Below are 20,221 nucleotides of genomic sequence, written 5' to 3'. Positions count from 1 at the left end.
CCACATGAGCTTGTAATAAGGGCTTTGGGACAACACTGACTTGGCCAGAGGGGCACAGAGGGGGGACCCGTCTCTTGGCCCTGGGCCAGTTTCTGCTCTGCATAAGCAAATGACTGACTGGAATAACATTCAGTGCGCAACAATGCACCACCGGGCAGGGAGAGGAGGGGGCTGGGTGGTGGTGGGTGGGGGGGTAGTAGAGGACTGTTTGTGTAAGCAAGGGGGAAGGGGAGGGGTGGTTGGTTGGGGGAGTGTGTTGGCTGGTGCTAATGATGAGGTGAGGGGTTTGGCTGCACGGGCCGGGTGCTGAGTGACTGAGTGACGGACTCACAGGAGGTGCTGGCTCGGCAGTGGCGGTGCTGCTCCAGCACGTAGCCCTCGCGGCAGCTGCAGCGGTGGGCGCCCATCCTGTCCTCACACAGCTGGTCACACACACCCCACATCTGACAGTCGTCAAAGTCTGACACCCGCAAGATGGACAGAGGAGAGAGAAAGAGAGCAAGAAAGAGTACAAAGATATAGTGAGATAGAAAACTTTACCCAATATGTTAGCACATATGCATACAAAATTGATCTATCACTGTATTTGCATGCACACAAACACGCACACACACACACACACACTCCCACACACACACAGACAGCAGATAATTTGACAACATTCTGGGGCAAATAGTTATCCCAGTGCTGTATTTGTTGGTGACATGGGAGACAGAGAGGGAATGTTACCGTTGCAGGAGCGGCTGTTGTTGCTGCTGACCACATATCCAGGGGGACAGGAGCAGGTGCCTCCCTCAGGAGACTTGTGACAGCGGTGCTCACAGCTCAGGGAGGCGCAGCGCCAGATACCTGTCCAGCACAGTCGCACATTACTCCCCAGCACTGACCCCCCCCCCCCCCCCGTACAAGGTAAGACCTACTCCATTATGTCACACTTTTGGAGAAGGAGCACACCAAAGGAAGACATGGTGATGCCATCGTCATAGCCACCACAATCTCACCGCAACAAATTATAAGCCCTTCTTATTTATTTGTTTTGCCCTTGGTAATGGATGCAAAGAGAAACAGACAGGTGAGTGTGATGTCTCCTTCCTCTACAGGCAGAGAAACTGCACTCAGAGTCTGACTCTCGCTGCATCTGGGTTATATCCCTTGAAGCTGTGTCCACACAATGGTCTGGCATATGGCTCTTTCAAACATGCCTATTCAGGTTTTGGGGTGTGAATATGTCTGATCAAAAATGGTCTTTGTGTTTTTGGCAGAACGATATCAACATACTTTTGCCAGACCGCCTAAAAACACAACCTTATCCACCGAAACTCTGATACAACATGATATCTTTTAGGAAATGTAGGGATTGGGACTTTCTGTGGTGATTTTGGACTTTCCAGTGGTAATTTGATCTGCTCCTTTCGATCTGTTGGCCCTAACATTGTTCATTGTTCAATTCAGTTTTTTCAATCCAATCACTTTTGAATTCATAGGGGCATTATCATACAAACATTGTCCTGAAGCCACAAGCAAGGATCCCATGACCATCACAACAATTACCAAATCATTTGTTAAAGGAATATTACTAGAGGGTCCCACTACGACTTGAGAGTCTACATTGTCATATATTACAAACAAGAGGACCATTGATGCTTCAACACTGATTACTGTTTATGAGCAGGGCCGTGGCAGGCATAATACAGTAAACAAACAGATGATCCTCATTGCAAAGATGATCTAATAAGAACATGGACATGTACCTATGTGCAGCCTACAAGTGAGATGGTTCAGGAAAACGTGGATATTTGACGATGACTTTACATACAGTATATTAATTGGACAGATGCGTTTTTCTAAAGCGACTTGAGGAACAACAATCAAGCTACAAAAAGTTGAGACATTTTGAGAGTAAGCATAAAGTACTAACTCTAGTCTGCTATGATTGCTAAGATTTTTTACTGCCTTTTTTCTGGCAGCAGAAATCTTTCAATGTCAATGTGTGCACATTTGAATCCGTATCAACAATCATAACATAAAGACCGTTCAATGCAAGAGAGAGATTGGAAGTGGTACTGACTGCAGTTGCGTCCGACGGTGCTGTTGGTCTCATCCTCTCCACCGGGGCAGTGCGGGGTTCCGTCACACAGCTGGTGGAGGGGGATGCACCCCCCTGAGGAGGGGCAGGGCCACTCCCCCGGGTAGCACTCCCGAGGGGTCGCATCTGGAGGAGAAACAGAGAGGGAACTGTCAGAGAACATCACACATGGAGGAATTTGGAATGGAACAGTGACTTCTCAGGTGTCTGTGTTATCTTCTTCATAATAGCTTCATGTATTGGGACATTATGCATGTAAGTCATCAAATTATACTAGCAATCAATTAAGTTAGATTTATTTAAAGAAAGAAAAGAAAGATAAGATATAGTACCCAAAATTGAAGCACCAATCGCTTAATTGTATATGACAATAAAACCTGTTCTGGGTCAGTATTGGGGTTGATTGTCATCCTGCAGGAAGGCCAGCTTTGGCTTTAGGCCTTCTAAAATAACCCAATATAGGTAATAATTGACCAATGAAGTAGTCGATTACTGTAATCTGTTTTTGCTGAGGTGAGTCATGAAAATGAATCCATGGTCCAAGGCAAAAGCCTGGTAAACCCTCGATAAAGTACCGGGAATTCTGATGAAACATTAGCAGCAAGGCTTACCACTAGGCCGATGTCACATCACACCCTTTAGCTCTTTGGAAAGAATAAGGAAGCCTTGTCACCGAAAGTTCCCATAAAATCAATGGTTTCATTTCAGATACTCAATATAGGTAATAATTGACCAATGAAGTAGTCGATTACTGTCATCTGTTTTTGTTGAGGTGAGTCATGAAAAGGAATCCGTGGTCCAAGGCAAAAGCCTGGCAAACCCTCGATAAAGTACCGGGAATTCTGATGAAACATTAGCAGCAAGGCTTATCACTAGGCTGATGTCACATCACACCCTTCAGCTCTTTGGGAAGAATAGGGAAGCCTTGTCACCGAAAGTTCCCGTAAAATCAATGGTTTAATTTATGATACTCACACCCATGCCAGGGGAAACGGTGAAAGGGGGGGGGGGGGGTTGGTGTAATAGATTTGACTAAACTATTGTAATCTTGTTTGTGACCCAAAACTATGTGTGACTCTTTCGCATCAAAAAGGCACACACTGTTATCTAGTTCAGGAATGCAGGAAGGAGTCTGAAAAAGGCTATGGGCTCCAGTTGTGGCATTGTCTGAGGAGGAAAACAGCCCCACTGCCTCTTTAAATCATCGGAGGATGCTGCGCTGAAAGGATTCACACAGGGGGTTGAGAGGGTCTTACGGGCCCGTCCTATGAAAACACACACCCTCTTCAGAGCAGCATGAGGGAATTCTAAAGCTCTCCGGAGGCCTGAGTGATCCTCTCTGAAAGAGGGGTTTCAATAGCGCACTTAAGAGGAGCACAGGACTGCACTCACACTGTAGTCCAGAGCCCATGTCCATGGCTGGGAGAAGAGAGGGGGGGGGGGGGGGACCAACAGGTCAAGACTGCACAGCTATTCTTTCCATTTTATCTCTGAGTAGGCTACATTTTATCCCTCTAGTTTTCTCATTGAAATTCCTGTGTGTGTGTGTGACGCAATGTGGACCTTCGCTATGAGATGTGTGTGTGTGTAAAGGAGATTGCCGATGGGTGATCCGTACCGCAGCCCACTTCGTCGGCGTTGTCCTCACAGTCGTCCTCGCCGTCACATAACCACACCTGGTGGATACAGCGTCCACTGGGGCAGGTGAAATAGGTGCCTCTACAGGTGGGGTAAGCTACGCAGGGAGACACCCAGGCGAGATCCATTTAGATGTTACAAACGGTTAATTAGCAGGAACACATAGGTGGTAAAAATAATCACACACTTCATACAACTCTTAAAGAAAAGCAGAAACGTTCATCGTTTGTAACAGTAGAAACTCATGTAGGTCACCAGAGACTACAGTGTTCCTGGTGAAGGACAGACTGTGGCTACAATGCAGAGGTCAGAAGCAACTGATCTTGAGAAGCTAGTCAGTGAGAACAGGGCACGCACTGCAATTCTGCTCGTCGCTCCGATCCCCACAGTCATCGTCATGGTCGCAGACGTATCGCCGCGGGATACACGCTCCATTGGCACACTCGAACATGCCACTGCTGCACCTTTGCGCTGTGGAGAGAGGAGGAAAGATGGCAGAGATGGGTTGAGTGGGGACGGTGACGCGCGGGGGCTCTCTGCTACAGTGAACTGCACTGCTGATCGACAGCAGAAGGAGACTCACTGCAGTTGGCCTCGTCTGTCCCGTCCCGGCAGTCAAGTGACTGGTCACAGTGCTGGCTCCGATTGTAGCAGGCACCATTGGCACAACTCAGCTCGGTACACCCAGGGTAGTCTACGAGCAACAAGCACAAAAGCAGTGACAACCCAAACTGGTTACCCTAATGCCCTCTGGGAATACCTGTAAGAATGCTACGATTGCAAACAACATGGCCGTTCTGTTTGCTATGAATAATCCAAACAGTGGTATGACATATAAACATAACTTTTGTATACATGGAGGAGATGTAACATATAAAAAAAAGCCACATGGACTATTCATATGTTCTTCAACATACGCACATCAAGCACAACATGCCTCACATCATCACTGTAAAGTTTGCATGCGCTAAACTAGTGCGTGTGCAGGCAATATGGTTGGAGGTGGTAGGTGGTAGGTGGTGGGTGGTGGGTGGTGGGTGGTGGTGGTGTCAGGCGTAATATACAGCCTCAATTTTGAACTGGCGGGCTGAACTCCGGCTTGCCTTAATCCACTAAAGAATCCACCGCAATCAACCTCTGACAACAAGAGGCATTATTGTGGTAATTTCTGTCAGTCAGCGAGCCTCTTAATCTTACAAATTTATTAAAATGCCACAGGAGCTGGAGTGAGGGGGCAAGGGTTACTGTGTGGGGGTGTGTGTGTGTGTCTGTGGAGAGCAGGGGCAGGGGTTCCTGTGGGGATGGGTGTGTGTGGGGATGTGTGTGTTTGAGTGGGGGGTGGGGGGCACGGGCAGTGTTATGGAGGTTATGATGCTGGGGGTTGTATTTGTGTGTGTGTGTGTGTGTGTGTGTGTGTGTGTGTGTGGGTGTGAGTGTGTGTGTGTGTGTGTTAGAGTGTGTGTGTGTGTGTGTGTGTGTGTGTGTGTGTGTGTATGTGTGTGTGTGTGTGTCTGGGGTGTGGGGGGGGGGTAACTCACGGCAGTCCCTCTCGTCGGCGCCGTCATGGCAGTCAGCCAGATGGTCACACCTGTACTCCTCTGGGATGCATGCCCCATCTGTGCACCTGAACTGGCCACTGGAGCACGTCCGTGCAGCTGAGGAGATAGCAAGAAGGCCAGCATTTTAATTGTAGGGTGTGGGTGTTCCTCTGACTACAAAGAGGAGTCCTTCTTTTTTACAAACAGGGAGGGTGGGCTGTGTATGGTGGGGTCTTTATATCTCCTACCCATCTCCCCTTATACTTTCAAACTATCAGGTTTCAAATAGTTGAACGGTAGCATAGCTCTGCAGATAACTGGAGTTTAATGGAGCGGGTGTTATTAATTTATGTGGCGTGGGGGTGGGAGGGGTGAAGGGGTGAGGGGGTACATACGGCAGTTCTGTCGCTCATCTGAACCGTCTTCACAATCCTCCTCATCGTCACACAGCCACACGCTGGGGATGCACTCTCCGTCACTCAAACACTGAAATTGACCATGCCCGCACGTAGCTTCAGCTGATGACAGATGGGCACAGACACACACACACACAGAAATGTATAATCTAATGATTATGACACACTATAAAAGTTTCAGACTAGTTAGAGCTAGGTCTTAATGGGAAGAAGAAAAAATAACTGCTTGTGCGACTAATTTACCAATTTACTAATTTGCTATCCTGTTATGTTCTTCAGTACATGGAGAATTAAATTCAATACAGTTACAAAATCCCACAATGGAACACTGTTCACCACTGTTCACAACTTTAAAATGTAACATGTGTCAGTACAGAAAACACACTATTGTCTTTGTTGACTTCTGTAGATGATCTGTGATTGCTTTGACAACGATGTAAATGTTTACTCACGACAGCCAGCCTCATCTGAGTCGTCTGTGCAGTCTGCCGTTCCGTCACACCGGTAATCTTGTGGGATGCATTGGCCATTCCCACAGCGGAACTTTCCCGTCCCACATTCTGTGAGAGAGAAGAGTCACACACATCAGACTAAAGTTAAGCTGGGACACAGGAACACATGCGCTGATGAAGTCACAGGGTGTGAACAGCTGTACAATCTTCCGCATTAGGCTTCTGTTCAAGATCTGATTCTGTAACTCTTCTTAAAACCCTTTTTGATTGAGATCAATGATCTTCATTACTTCATTATTAGGAACACTGAACTAGGTTAAACAGCGACCTCTAAGCGTCATGTGATAATTAAAAGCCACGTCTCTCTCTTTCTCTCTTCTCTTATCAAAGTGATCTCCGCTCATTCTGACTGCGCTGGGGCAGGGCATGGGGGGATCACTGCCACTGATGGAACACGTCGTTAACTTGATTGACAGGCCCCCTGGCCCGGAGCTGAGTGTGCCAGCCGTCCGCCGACAGTTACGCAACCCCTCAGCGCTCTCATGCCGGGCCCTCCGTTTGATGTTCCCCCTCTTGAGTGGCAACCCAACCCCCAGAAGATAAGGTACCGACCACTCTACCTCTCCCGACGCTCCCCAGGAGATATCCACACAGGCAGCAGAGTTCAGTGGCAGAGCGCTCCGTCAGAACAACTACCCCCCCCCCCTCCCCTCCAACCCCCACCCCCTCTCCTCCGACCACCCCCCACCCCAACCTAAATCTCAATCGGAATGTGTGATTCTGATTGTCTCTCGCTGACACCCTGATTTATGGAGCATGCTGCTCCTTGTCAGAAATGTAATTGGGATAAATAGTGGTACCGGCTGGTACCGCGGCCAAATTCTTTGCAGTAGGGAGATGCATGGTGGTGGTTGGTGGTACACGTCTGGGGTTGGTGGTGGTCTAGTAGTGTCTCTCCCTTATCGGCTACCTTTACACACACTCACTAAACTAATCAAACACTCTCACACACACTCCCACCCCAACAGAATGTTGGTTGTAAATTGTAGAGCAATTAAATGTGTTTTTTTCTTTTCTTAATGTATGTAAATGATTAACATGACAGACAGCATACCACAGTGTCACATGGTGAAAAAAACATGCATCTGAATAGAATTGGCTTATTAAATGAACATGCTTGGCAGCCAAACACAAAATGAAACAGTGGGATTAAAAGGCAATGGATTACCCAGCTACTGCTATCTTAGATTGAAAACATACAGGCCAGAATAAACAAATTACAACATTCCCCAAATTGTTTTGCTATTAGATTACAATTCATTCTTTCACCTCAGGCACACTTCCCTTTCCACAGTTACATGTATTGCACCTGACCATGAAAACAATGAGCTCTTGGTAAATGGAACCACAGTCTTCATGACTCCTGGACACAAATATCACCATATCTACTTTCTGTACCAGGGCTCGTATTTACAGCACCTGCCGTATCAGGATCGCATATCCCATTTGATATCTAAGCACACCACTACAGTTCTACTGATTCAATAATATTATATTTTTTAATGTTAAAATGTTGTTCATTCAGTAAAATGAAAAATTCTGCTATAATACACCAGTAAAGTTGATTCATCTAAAAAAACACACACACACATCTATGTAGCATGTAGAATGTAGTATAAAAACAACAGTACAACCACTGTGAATGTAGGTACTGGCACACCATGCAAACCTGTCAGTATAAAGTGTAAGTGAAACAGAGCTCCACACAAAAAATGCATCTTAAAAAGGAGTTAAGGGAACGGCTCTGAATATCAGAGCGTTATGATGTCAGTCTTTGATCTTGAGCCTCTTAAAGCAGTCCACAAGAAGCCCTGCCAGCATACCCATGGCCGCTGAATGGACCAAATTTAAGGTACTCTAATTAAACAGCCCAATCTCGGATTCCCGGTGCTGCATTGTTTCCACTTGTTTTATTGACATGGCAACCTTTTTTTTCACCATAGAGAAAGGCCAGACATTTTAAGAGCCAGCACCTTGGCCGAGCCAAGAGCGCAAGCAGGCACACTGCTCTTTGCTTTAGAAAGACTAGCCTGGCTGAGACCAGACAGGAACAAAACGGTCTATCAATGGCCAAAACCTCCATGGGGTCAGAGATGTGGCAGGCACTGAACTCAACAGACAAGCAGAGGAGCGCAGCCAACATCCCCTCACCCATGCGAGAGTTTATCATTTTGCAATGTCAGTAATTTATCATTAGCTTTATGTAATGGGCTCCTTTCAGATGGATCATTCCCACTTGAGAGTGAGTTGTGGGGTCACTGCCTGTGCTACCGCGCTAAAAGCCTCGTGTGAGGGGGCTTCTCATATCATAAGGTCCTGACTCAGATTAATTAGCCCACACCAAGCAGCCACTTTCAAACAACGCCGGCCAAATGCACTCCATATTTAACTCCTTCAGCAGCCAATTGGGAAGTGAGCCTCTTTCCTGCTCAGTTTACTAATGATAAAATTGCTCCTCTCGTGGCTCAAAGGCAGCCTTTGTTAGGAGGACATGATCCCGGAGGTTTCAGCATCGTCTGTAAACGCCGAGGTAAGACAAACTGCCCTGTACAGTACTGGAAAAGCAGGGCACACTCACTGACACGACGGACAAATGAGAGGACTTACCTCTAGACCCTCTAGGGCAACACAAAGATCTCTATGAACTTGGGTGCACCTCTCCGCTTTAAGCTAGAGTTAAGCTAGAGGTAAACTTGAGTTCAAAGAACAACATTACCATTTATTTGTATAGCTGATGTGCAACTTATAAATGCTATCATTAATTACTTTTAGACCACATTGCTTCAAGGACTTTTGGTTTTGTATACAGCTACACGAAACACTGTTTTAGTGATGCTACTATTTCAGCTAAGGTGAAACTGCAAGCTGCCGTTCGTTCACTTCCATGGGGGGAAACATATCTTGTGAGGTGGGAAATGCCAAGCAGCATCGATACACAATTTCAAGAATGTCCGATGATTGGCAAGAGGCCTCCATGCAACATGGGCCATATTCATAATCCCAGTCGGCTATACATTAGGTTAACAGCTTTAACCAACCTTTGCCAAATGGAAACTAATCTGCTGAGACCTTCAAATAAAGCCACTGTTTCCTGACAGTATCGGTTCTGGGAAAGGTGACAGGAGCTCTGAAGTGAGCTTTTTAAACAGTACTATCTTGTGTTAAGCTACTCCTGCACGGCACAGTGCAAACTTAACCATTTACTCAGTCATCTGAGAAGTGTAAGATTGCTTCCCAGGGCTTTTTTTTTTTTTTTTCCGTCACTTGTTTGCTGACATGAAATCGCACTTTGATCTTTATTTTCATACATTTAACTTTCCCATACCTTAAAGTTCTCAGAACAACCGCACTTCATGGTCCTTGTTTTGATGTTAACAATGTTTTTTTCAAGATCTTTCAGCATAGGTTACACTACTATTAAGACTATTAGAGAGAGGGCATGCTATGAAGTGGATTTGTTTGAGCCTGACCATGAAATGGCTTTGAACAATTGAAACAGGTTCCCCTGTGCCAGTCTTAGGGATGACCTTGGTAGCAGCCTAGCATTTAGAAGTAGGAAAAGGCCATTAAGAACCAATGGCTTCCAACTTTACGACGGAGGCACCTTCAATGGGCATTTAATGGGTTGGAAACCCTGTGATGAGGTCTGAAATGTCAGGCTTGACAGCTGGTCAGATTGTTGATGTGGATAAGTGGTGTGCAAATTCTGAGAATCATGATCCTTGGTGTCATAGGACGTCTTTCTAATGGAAAACATGTCTTAATTTGTATTTATTTTATTTTATTTATTCTCCAGCTTTCTCCAGTTTTCCAACTTCTTCTTCCAATCATTCGTTTTCAGGTGCTAGGCTCATCCCTACTACCCAGAACTATGGCCCAAAGTTTTAAAACCTTGAATCCTGCTTGCTTTAAAAATGAATAACAACAAAGCTAGCTACGGAGCAGTGTGATTGTTTCATTAGCTTTTGTGTGGAGAGGGGCTTGTATTATGCAAATGTATTCGTCCTGTCCCCCTGGAGAAGGAGTTTGTACCTCTTATTTAGTTTGACTCTTTGTTTGGTCATGTTTAGTCTAATTTTAGTGTCCCCCCATCCCCCCCCTCCCTGACCATGTATTTTCTAATTAGCCAACTTAAACCCTCAGCAGGCAAGAGCCCCCGGAAAAAAAACTGTCTGTGGAGAATGATAAGGACGCCCTACCACTGCCACACAAAGAGGAGTGGTGAAGGAATTTTCATTAGAATGAAGTCTCCCAAAGCCTCGGTCCCCACTGTGAAATCACAATAGCACAATGGACAAGCCACTGGGGCAGCAACCTCATAACTGGAGGTGTCAGCGCACCAAAGGCCCTATGGAGATGGATGAGTAGATGTAGAATACAGTACAGCTTCCTCCAACAAACAAAAGTGCAGCACAAATCCCCCACACTTCTCCACTCCACCTCTGAAACCAGACACACACACACACACACACACAGACAAGCACACGCAGAGAGACACACACCCTGCAACATCTCTTTTCCAATCACATGGAGGCCCCCGGGAGAGGTACTCCCCTCTTTCATCAATACCGCCTTGTTGTGGTGCACCCCTTGCACAGAAGGGGGGAAAAAAACGTCTGGCAATGCAGAGCGCTGGACCCGTCCACGCTGTCAGTGGAAAGTGCTGTGGGGCCGTTTCATATGGAAATCGATGCAACAGAATGCAATCAATTGCTAAACAACTGACTTTGGTTCTTCCAGCTCACAGACAAAACAGAGAAAGGCCGGCAGGCAGACTGACTGAAGAGTTTGGCATTGGCAGAGAAACAGTAGAATGGAGGGAAATATAGAATGATGTACACCCAGGCCTCTCCGATTAAGCCATTCTCCTCACTGAGAATGCATCCATTGTTTTTCCACAAGCAGTCTGAGTAAGAGCCTTTACAAAAGTTTCTGATTTTATTTCATAGACATAAGAAAATAAAACAGTAAACGTGGTCCTCACAGCTGGCCCTTACACTGTGGCTGTCCAGTCACTTTAGAGATTTTACTACTGTGGCTACACACTGAGGACAACACAGCTGAGGCATTTGCGCCTTGGTCTGCATCACAGAGCAGGCTAATACCAATGCTAAGGGCGCTGTTTACAGTGAGAGGATTAGGAGACCTCATTTCTGCCTACTGTGTTAACTTCTGTTCCTATTTCTAATACTGGGCTACTGTTGCTCAAGGCTTTCCACCGGAAAGGATGGTGTGAGGTTTTAGGAGCACGTGCAGAACAGGCAAGCTACTTTTTTTTTCATTAGTTGCGGAAGATCTTTGCATTGCTGCCCTGTTTGAAATTTCTCAGCTGTCATCAACACAATTTACAAGAGACCCTGGTTCATCACTTTAGCTAAATGTTGCCCCATTTTTCATTTTAAGTCAGGAGGGACCTTTGATGGCATAAATTCTATTCTATGATCACCTATACTAATTCACTAATGAAGATGTTAACTGTCAATGAGTTCAGACATTTCCACAATCCACCCTCCATAGAGTGACCCCCTGAAGGGGACACTGAGTCCATCTGCTTGACATATAGGCTACCTCATGAGACACCATAACACAACAGCTTCGCCTGAGTCTGGGAAAGATGAATGGGGACATGCTTGCAGTGTCCTTTCTAAGGTCACTGAGCTCACGTATTAACCTAACAATCCCTTCAGTTTCGGCAACATGTATCATTAGATGCCCTAAATAAGCATTAGGGCAAAGTTTAAGGCAAGTTACTAATGTGTAGTGTTAGAAGCTAATGATTACAGTTTATCACAATCTCAAGTATATAAAAAACATGTTCTAAGCAGCTTAAATCAGCATTTTGCTTAGTATTGTCAGCAAACCGTGACAGAGATAATAGATCATTCGGGGACAGTTCAGCAGTGTAAGCGCTACCAGTGCTTGTAAATTATTACATATTAACCACCAGTGACACCAGTGTCAAATTTACAATTATGAATACTGCTAACACACGCATTCTCAAGACCTGGAGAGTACTTTCAGACACAGTGAGCGGTATTTGATCACACATTAAAAATCAACAAGTTGAGGTTCAGTGCCTCTCAAAAACTTGGTGTGGGGCAGAGGAGGGGAGCCTGCTCTCTCAGGACTGTGGAGGATCCAGCGGAAATGAGGCACAGTGGATTAGTGAAAGTAACCTGTCCTCCTGCATCAAGGCTCTTTTGGTCATTTCCTCTCAAACACATGCTGAATAAATCTGGATTAAATCAACAATTCCAACTGGCTCACATTTCTGAGGAGATCAACAAGTACCACTTCGCTCAGGTCTGACACACACACAGCCAAACATATAGGCTCCAGTTCATTCCAGAGGCGGCACTCAGATTTGCAAAATAAGAAACCAGGCCTACGCATTCATGTACACAAGCCTAATCTGAAAATGCAAAAGCCCCACTTCCCCCAATCATCAGCACCTCTTTGATGTGGCTTCTGCTTTAAAAATCTAAAAGTGACAATTTACACAAAAGACTAAAATCAAGGTAGAGTTCGCCTGTCATCAGTAAATGAAACTCATTATGATTAGGGAGTAGGAGTAGGGGGGAAATAATGTAACATGATATTCAAAACGGAGTGGTTCTTATGGTCATTCTTTCGCTGATGACCAGCATTCTTCGCTAGATACTGGATGTAGGCCCAACACGTTTGTTCTATGGACATGGGTTGATCTGTCAGTTTGCCATTCCCGTTTATGCCACATACCTATCTTTGGTTAGGTGCAAGCGGTTGAAAAAGTGTTGAAACCAACTCGTTAGGAACGTTTGTTCCTAGGGCAGTAATAGTGGCTTTCAGCAGCAGCTGCAACGTAATTAGTTGCCTGATTCACACTAAGGAGCTTACTTGCTAAGGGTTGAGCAAAAAGAAAGCAGATTACAATTTGAGAAGCTCGCTAGATCTAGCTCCACAACCTCCATTTGCACCCGCTGAGTAGCCTGACCATTTCAAATAAATACGTTTGTTTATATTAAGTACCCAATTCAAAATGATGACACAATCAACAGGATATCGTAATTTCCGTTATTAAAGCTTGAGTTTGGAGGCGCAGTTGTAATGGCTGAGATTTGTACCAGTAGCCCTCGTCCGGAGATTGTCTGCTAGTCACATGCTCGCCTCTGTTACCTAGCAACGGCAAAGCTCAGGCAAAAGTTCCTCAAGAGAACTTCAAATCTGTCTGAGGGGAGGCTTTGTGTTCAAGATGAAATAACATTTCTCAATTGTATGCTAAATTACCTTCCCGATATTGAAGCATTGAAAAATATCTGTCTTGCCTAGATGTGTTTTTCCATTTGCGACAACAATTAAGTGCAGCCTAACTAAATTAGCCGGAGCATTATGAAGCTGTGGCTGGACCTGGCCAAGTTAATTGTTATGTCAGCTAATAAACCACGCAGGCCTACACAAATGTCCAGATTGGCTAAATACAATTTTTTTTTTTTTTTAACAAATACAACATTGTCCTATTATAGCATTTCACAAATACAATGTAACATAATGTGTCAGTTAGCAGGTTGACATTCCCTTGTAGAAACATGAACTTCTCAAGTTATGAAATCAGATTTTGCTAACGATTTTAGAGCATGTCTGTGTGTCTTTGCATTGATCTCACGCGGCAAGAGCTGCTTCTCAAAGTAAAGTCGTATTTCCATTGTTAATTGCACAATGGCCCGTCTCCGAAGCATTCACGGTTCCAAGCAACCAGAAAGAAAGTTACGAAATCAAATTAAGACTTACCTTGTGCGTGACTTTGAAGCGTACATATAAAAAGTAAAACTACAAGTTTGGCGAGCAATGCTCTCCACATTCTGATGCACGGTCCCCGCTGGTCTGGCCAGCTCCTCGTGAAGCCGGGCAGATGGAGGTGCACTTGGGACTGGGATGCTGTTGCTTGCCTCTCTCACTTGTCCTTAACTGATGAAAAAGGGCGGATTCAGCTTAGATATGACGCTCCGTTACTCCGGCCCACTAGATCAAATCCTTTAACCGCCCAGGAATCTGCATAAATCCACTGACCAAGCGATAGTCAGTGACCAGCACCAGGAGTGCGTTGTCCCGTCAGAGTTTTGTTGTCCTAATTGGGTGTTAAGTAACCTTCAGCATACGTAAGCTATGAAGTAATTTTAAAGTGGACTGAGGATACAGTGGTATGTTAAAATGTTTTTAAAAAAAAAAGTTTTTTCACTTGCTAGGTTAACGTTGGGCTTTAGTGTGAAACTATATGAAGAGATGAATTATTTAGTTGAATGAAGAATATGTTTATTACATAAATTAATTATAGGCCTTAACCATGTTCAGAAACAGTTCTTATCTACAGTGAAGCATCTTGTTTGACTCTATAGAGGACCGTATTGAAGCATTTCCAACAGGTTAATCCATTGCAACATAAGGACACAAAAGATGCTTGTATTTCCTGCAATACACTGGGCCAGGATGTATATTACGACTACTAGCCTATTCAAAACTAACTTGATAGTTTTGATCATCGTGGCCCGGTGTCTATATGTTGGCAGCATTTGGATTAAACCAGATAGGAGGAATTGAGGCTTACAAACCACGGGTCAGTGTCATACCATATCTTTTGTATAGTTGGCCAAATAGCCTACCTGTAAATAATATTTACTTTATTTTATAATTTAAATTAGGCCTAGTAGATGAAAACATTGGGCCGCACAAAAAAAAATGCATTTACGAGTGACCCTTTGTGCGCCCAGTCAGGTTGAAATAGCCAGGAGCTGATGTCACCTAAAGCACAACAGCGCCATCTTGCGTTAATGAAAGTGAGTAAGGCACGCCAAGCCAAAGTCAAGTTAAACAATGGACAAACAGGATTTTGTGCCTTAATTCATTAGCTAGTATAAAGTATTATGTCTGATCAGGTGTAGGCCTACATATGTAAGATTTCCAAGACAGAAAATACTTTTTCCTCTATAGATGTTACTCTATCTTTCCTTTCCAAGATACAGTAACCTAATAACAATCCAAATTCTTTATAATTCGCTTTATAAAACTGTGTTTAAATATTCTGCATTAAACGGTGTAATATGTCTTCAAGGTTTTCGACGGTCCTTCAAAGAGAAAAAAAATGTAGAGGCGTAAGGGCGGGGTGTCGCTCGTGTGCATACAATGCGTATGTCATCCTTGTTACCAGTGGCAACCAAGGAAACTTTGTGACAGCTCCCACTTGGATAACATCCGTGGCTGAACACTGATTTTTCCCATTCTCACCCTCTTTGCAAAGACGATAAGCTATGACATCGCCACAGAAAATCTCAAAAGACCTCAAGACTATGATCACGGACACAAAGCAGGTAGATAAAGCGTTAGCAGATGAATTTCGCAAGACATGCTCTATAGTTAACACATTACCTTGAACATCTGGACTTTCGTCTAGCTGTCGCTAGCAATCATAGCTAAGACTATATGATATGTTAGCTGATTTTACGTTCAATTAACATTCACTTGTTCAAGCCGCGGGGCGGCGTGACTAACCAGTAGTTAACGCTTTCATAACTCACTGAAGCCCAACTGTTCGTTTAACTAGCTTGCAATATTATATGGGTAGGTTATAACTTCCCAATATATTTGGATATGGATGACGTTATCATTCAACGTTCACAATATAACGTTAATGTAATAACAACTGTTGCTTCCATTACCTACGTTATTATGGTTAATATCGTGAATGTGTTGACTGTGAATTCTTTATAACCACTGTTTATAACTATCTGTTCGATGATTGTTATTGTAATTAGTTAGGTAGCGTAAGACTCGTTTAAAATAAACGTTCAAATTCAAAACCTTTGTAGGATATGGACGATGTGTACAAGGCATTGGAAAAACTCCGCAGTTTGTCCCAAGAGGATCGAGCAGAAACAGGCATGTTGCGGTCAAGGATCGACGAGCAATCCAATCTGATTTGCATCTTGAAACAAAGAGCAGATGAGATGCTACTCCGGTGTCAAGCTCTAGAGAAAATCAACACTGAACTTGAGAGTTTGAGCGGTGCTGTACAAATTGAACTTGACAATGAAAAGAAGCGGACCTCGCTACTAGAGCAGAGGTTCATGCACCTAGCTGCAAACCACCAAGAGCTAATCAAATTTAAAGACGAGTACAAACAACAGAATGCTGTACTAACCGAAGAAAACAAACGTCTTCGGGAGGAAAACAAAATGCTGTTTTGTAAAGAACTACAAGAGAAAGAGTCCATCATTTTGTCATTGACCCAGGAATTAAAGGATCTTGCTCAGCAACACATGACATTAGAGGCCGAATACCAGTGAGTATTTTATGTAGCAGCGTATTTATGGCATCCTTGTGTGACTATAGGTATTTTTCAAGGTGCTGTTCTTTGTTTAAACAGGGAAAAGACTGCTGTGTTCCAAAGCAAGTTAAAGGAACTCATGAACCAGCATCAGACCAAGGAGGCATCTTTGCAGCATGAATTACAGGACACTCAAGAACAACTGAAGAATGCAGTTGATATGTGTGCAGGTGAGTGTTTGCCAATAGAAAGCACATCTTAAGGTCTATCATTTATGTTTTCATGCAGCATTAGTTTCATAATTTGAACTGTTTTGATCTATTTCCAGAACTGGACCTTAGACTGAAAATTTCACAAGACAGAGACACCTTACATGAGGCAAAGGTGCAGGAGAAAATTGAAGTTTTAACAAAGGAGAAAGAAGAACTCTTGGATTTATCTATGCAGAGAGGGAAAATTATACAGGTGATCTGCTTTGTCCAAAATCTTTGACAGGAGCAAACTGTTAAGGTAAAAAAAAAAAAATACATACAGTCCACTGTATGTAATCTTTAATCTAACAACAGATAATATTTTGGTGCTTGCAGGACCACCAGGTTGAGTTGAAAGAGCTGGAAAATAAATGTTTGCAAGCGGAAAATGGCAGGATTGCTGCAGAAGACAGGTAGGACGTAGATTTATAAGTTGTATTTCTCAGCAAAGTTCCTGTTCAACTGGGCATACATTTGAATTTCCCTTAAACTCTGTCATGAATGTAGGTTTGCGACTGAAGCATCGTCTGTAAACAGAAATCTGAAAGTGAAGGAACTTCAGCTGTCCCTTGACGCTGCTGAGAAGGCATATGGCGATATCAAGAAGGTCTGTTAAAAGCAAAAAGAATGGCAGCTGTAACACTGTATTTTTCATGTTTTAGCACAATTCCTGAGCATTGTGTCTTTACCCATTCAAATATGTGAAATCACATCCCCAGGATTTTGAAGCTTATAAAAAGCACAGCTCTAATCTACTTGCAAAGGAGAAGGAGTTAAATGCCAGGCTGCGCCATGTGACTGGTTGAGGGCCTCATCCCATCACCCATCAACATTATACATCATAATGTTGCATTTTCTTTTCTCATTAAAAATTGGCATATTAATGGTCTTAAGACAATGAGTATGATGATACCCTGCTTATATTTTCATCTGGTGATTCTTGTGAGCACTGGCACCTTATACTAAGCAATGGTTGGTACCACTAGGGGGAGCTCCAGAGTCTCTTCCCTGACCGGTCAAAACCTTTGGAATGGCCTCTGTGACCAGTCTGTGCCTTCGTGGCCAGTCTCCGTGACCAGTCAGTGTCTCCGGCATGGCCTGTGTGATCAGTCAATGAGATTTGTGTCAAGGCCAATGTCTTTTGGCCCATATTGGCCTTATATGTAGGCTATATAGATAACAATGAAAAGATCTTGAAATGGTGTGTTGTATAATATATAGGAAGGTGCCAAGTGATATGATTATGAATTAAAGTGAATGAAGGATGTATCAAAGATTTATGTGAGCATATCTCTGGAAGTTAAACCGCATCCTATATTAGCAGCTATTCATATTATTATTTGCCATCATGCTCCACTGTTGATTGCACTATAATTCACATGTATGTCGCCTAAGGGTGTACATAAGTTGTTTTCATTTGAGTTGGCCTGATTTAATTAACTTGCCATCAGAAAAATAACACTCTGCAAAATGTACACATTGTGCATACAAAATGTTTTGTACTTTCATAAGACTATTACAGTTTTGTGTCCAGTTAAAATTGTACCCTACCAGCAAACCACAGACAGAAACTTTTCGCTTGAAGCCAACTAAGCGCGTTTCCAAATGGCTTTGAGAGTGTCGTCAAAGGCAGTTTTCAACATCCACCAATCTGCATAGATGACACACTATTTTGTAGTGCCTGTTGTCATATGTTATGTGGGGCCTAATTGGCTTTTTTGTAGAAATGGTGCTAGAAGTGAACACCCATGGTTCGACATTTTTAAAGATCAATTTGGGTGGCTGAAGTTAATCCTCCAAATCCTGACCCCCTGGTCACAGAGGCCATGCCAGAGGCACTGACTGGTCACAGAATGGACTCTGGAGCGCCCCCTAGTGTTACCAACCAGTGCTTAGTATAAGGTTCAGGTGCTCACAAGAATAACCAGTTTAAGCTCAAATCCCCTCTCTCTCTTTCATTTTATTAAAAAATACCTTAGACAGAGGTTTCCCAAACCATGGTCAGTTTAGTCACTTCATCACTTCTAACAGACAACCAATAAGTGCCAAACCCCCATAATACATTTCACAAGGTTATAAAGGCAGAGGAATGTTAACAGAAAGAAACTGAAGGTGATGGCACCAGAGGATTTTAAAAGGAGACTTATACAAGTGTGAGTAATGATACAGAGCAGTTATAGTTCAACAGTTATGACTGTCTTAAACAGTGCTCCAGTCCTATTGACAAGAGTTATTGCTCAGGCAGTAAATAAACACGGACAAGGCAACATGCTAAAATTAAAGCTAAATGTTAAAGCTGTTAATTTAAGCCATTGCCAGGCCAAATTCATCTTCAGTCTTGTGAGAGAATCCATTTCAAGTCTGACCGTGTCCATGCTTGTAGCAAGTTGCTCTTTTGAAGTCTTTCTATTTGTAATGGCTAGAGAAGTAACATCTGTGTATAAAAGAAATGATGATTGTAAGAGTCTTAATACTGTATGAATCACAATGACTGAAGACTGTTTATTCTGGTTACAATACATTTTGAACACTTTATAATTTGCATTCCAGAGGATCTTGGATTGCATAATTGGGCTTCACTCTGTCCTGTAAAAGAATATATATTTGTATTGTAAATCCTAACTCTTAAGGTAGCTGTATATAATTTGTCAACATTATGTGTTATTTTTTGTGAGAATGAATGAATATGAAGTATGACGTTTTAATTGTACATGACCCAGTATTCTTAATCCTGTTATCCTGTGTTATCCTGACTATTTGAAGGGACGTATGGTATTGTCCACTAGAGGGCATTGCAATATAATATATAAAAGTAAAATCTACAAAAACCTATTGTGGCAATTCAATTATTTGCAGTATAATTGTTGTAAAAAAAACAGGAATTCAACAGCATTGCTTAAGGAACGGTTTTCCATAGTTCATATGAAGGAAGTGAAATACTATTAGCTAGGTCAACAGACTTTCAACTGATTTCTAAAACAGTTGCTGAAAAGGATTTCTTATCTTACAGTTCATTTGAAAACACTTGAGACCAGATCTGTCATGAATCAACAAATATACATATACATCCAAGTACTGAGTGCTTGGAACCAATCAAAATTACAAATTAACAAAATTACAAATTGTGACCCAACTTTGTTATTTGACACAACGCCAGTCCTTTTTCTTGAAGTCAAGCTATGTCAGGGCACAGCCCCAATGCATTTGGGTAGTTAACATTCCACTGGCAGTGTGTGTTAACCAGATATCTCATTGAAGAGGTGCCTTGAGGTGTTCTTGCAGAAAAACCCAAGGAAGTGTTTCTTCTAGATAGAAAATAATCTATATCCCTTTGCCTTTGGGACAGTCTTGACATCATAATATGATGCTGACAAAGAAGTTTGAAATGCCACACATATTTTGGAAAGGGTAGAGTTAGATTTGTTGTTGGAGAACAGAGGCCTAGACCCCTCTTGTAGTGATTATAGGTTACTGTATTTTACA

The 20,221-nt window shown here is 43.2% G+C and overlaps 2 protein-coding genes across 2 annotated transcripts in view; one reads left to right on the top strand and one right to left on the bottom strand.

Moving 5' to 3' along the window:
• lrp2a (low density lipoprotein receptor-related protein 2a) overlaps positions 1-14,027 on the bottom strand; it is a gene marked incomplete at both ends in the record, with an annotated part of 65,886 nt that extends 51,859 nt beyond the window's left edge. The window contains 10 exons of the mRNA XM_080838592.1: positions 332-460; positions 730-849; positions 2,069-2,212; positions 3,705-3,821; positions 4,082-4,195; positions 4,308-4,418; positions 5,263-5,379; positions 5,658-5,780; positions 6,131-6,238; positions 13,958-14,027. Coding sequence (XP_080694718.1) covers positions 332-460; positions 730-849; positions 2,069-2,212; positions 3,705-3,821; positions 4,082-4,195; positions 4,308-4,418; positions 5,263-5,379; positions 5,658-5,780; positions 6,131-6,238; positions 13,958-14,027 — 1,153 coding nt within the window. The remainder of the gene's footprint in view (positions 1-331; positions 461-729; positions 850-2,068; positions 2,213-3,704; positions 3,822-4,081; positions 4,196-4,307; positions 4,419-5,262; positions 5,380-5,657; positions 5,781-6,130; positions 6,239-13,957) is intronic.
• A 1,444-nt stretch (positions 14,028-15,471) lies between these two features.
• LOC308366291 (coiled-coil domain-containing protein 89) lies at positions 15,472-17,544 on the top strand (the record flags this gene model as incomplete). Its single annotated transcript, XM_080839943.1, has 7 exons — positions 15,472-15,531; positions 16,030-16,502; positions 16,587-16,717; positions 16,816-16,952; positions 17,075-17,151; positions 17,246-17,345; positions 17,458-17,544. The coding sequence occupies 7 exons, from the start codon at positions 15,472-15,474 to the stop codon at positions 17,542-17,544; spliced, it is 1,065 nt and encodes a 354-aa protein (XP_080696069.1).
• Between the last annotated feature and the right edge of the window lie 2,677 nt (positions 17,545-20,221).

Source organism: Sprattus sprattus (assembly GCF_963457725.1).
Source record: "Sprattus sprattus genome assembly, chromosome: 5".
In the NCBI taxonomy this organism is placed as follows: domain Eukaryota; kingdom Metazoa; phylum Chordata; class Actinopteri; order Clupeiformes; family Clupeidae; genus Sprattus; species Sprattus sprattus.
The sequence above is the reverse complement of the archived record's forward strand: the minus strand, read 5'-3'. Positions and strand labels throughout refer to the sequence as shown.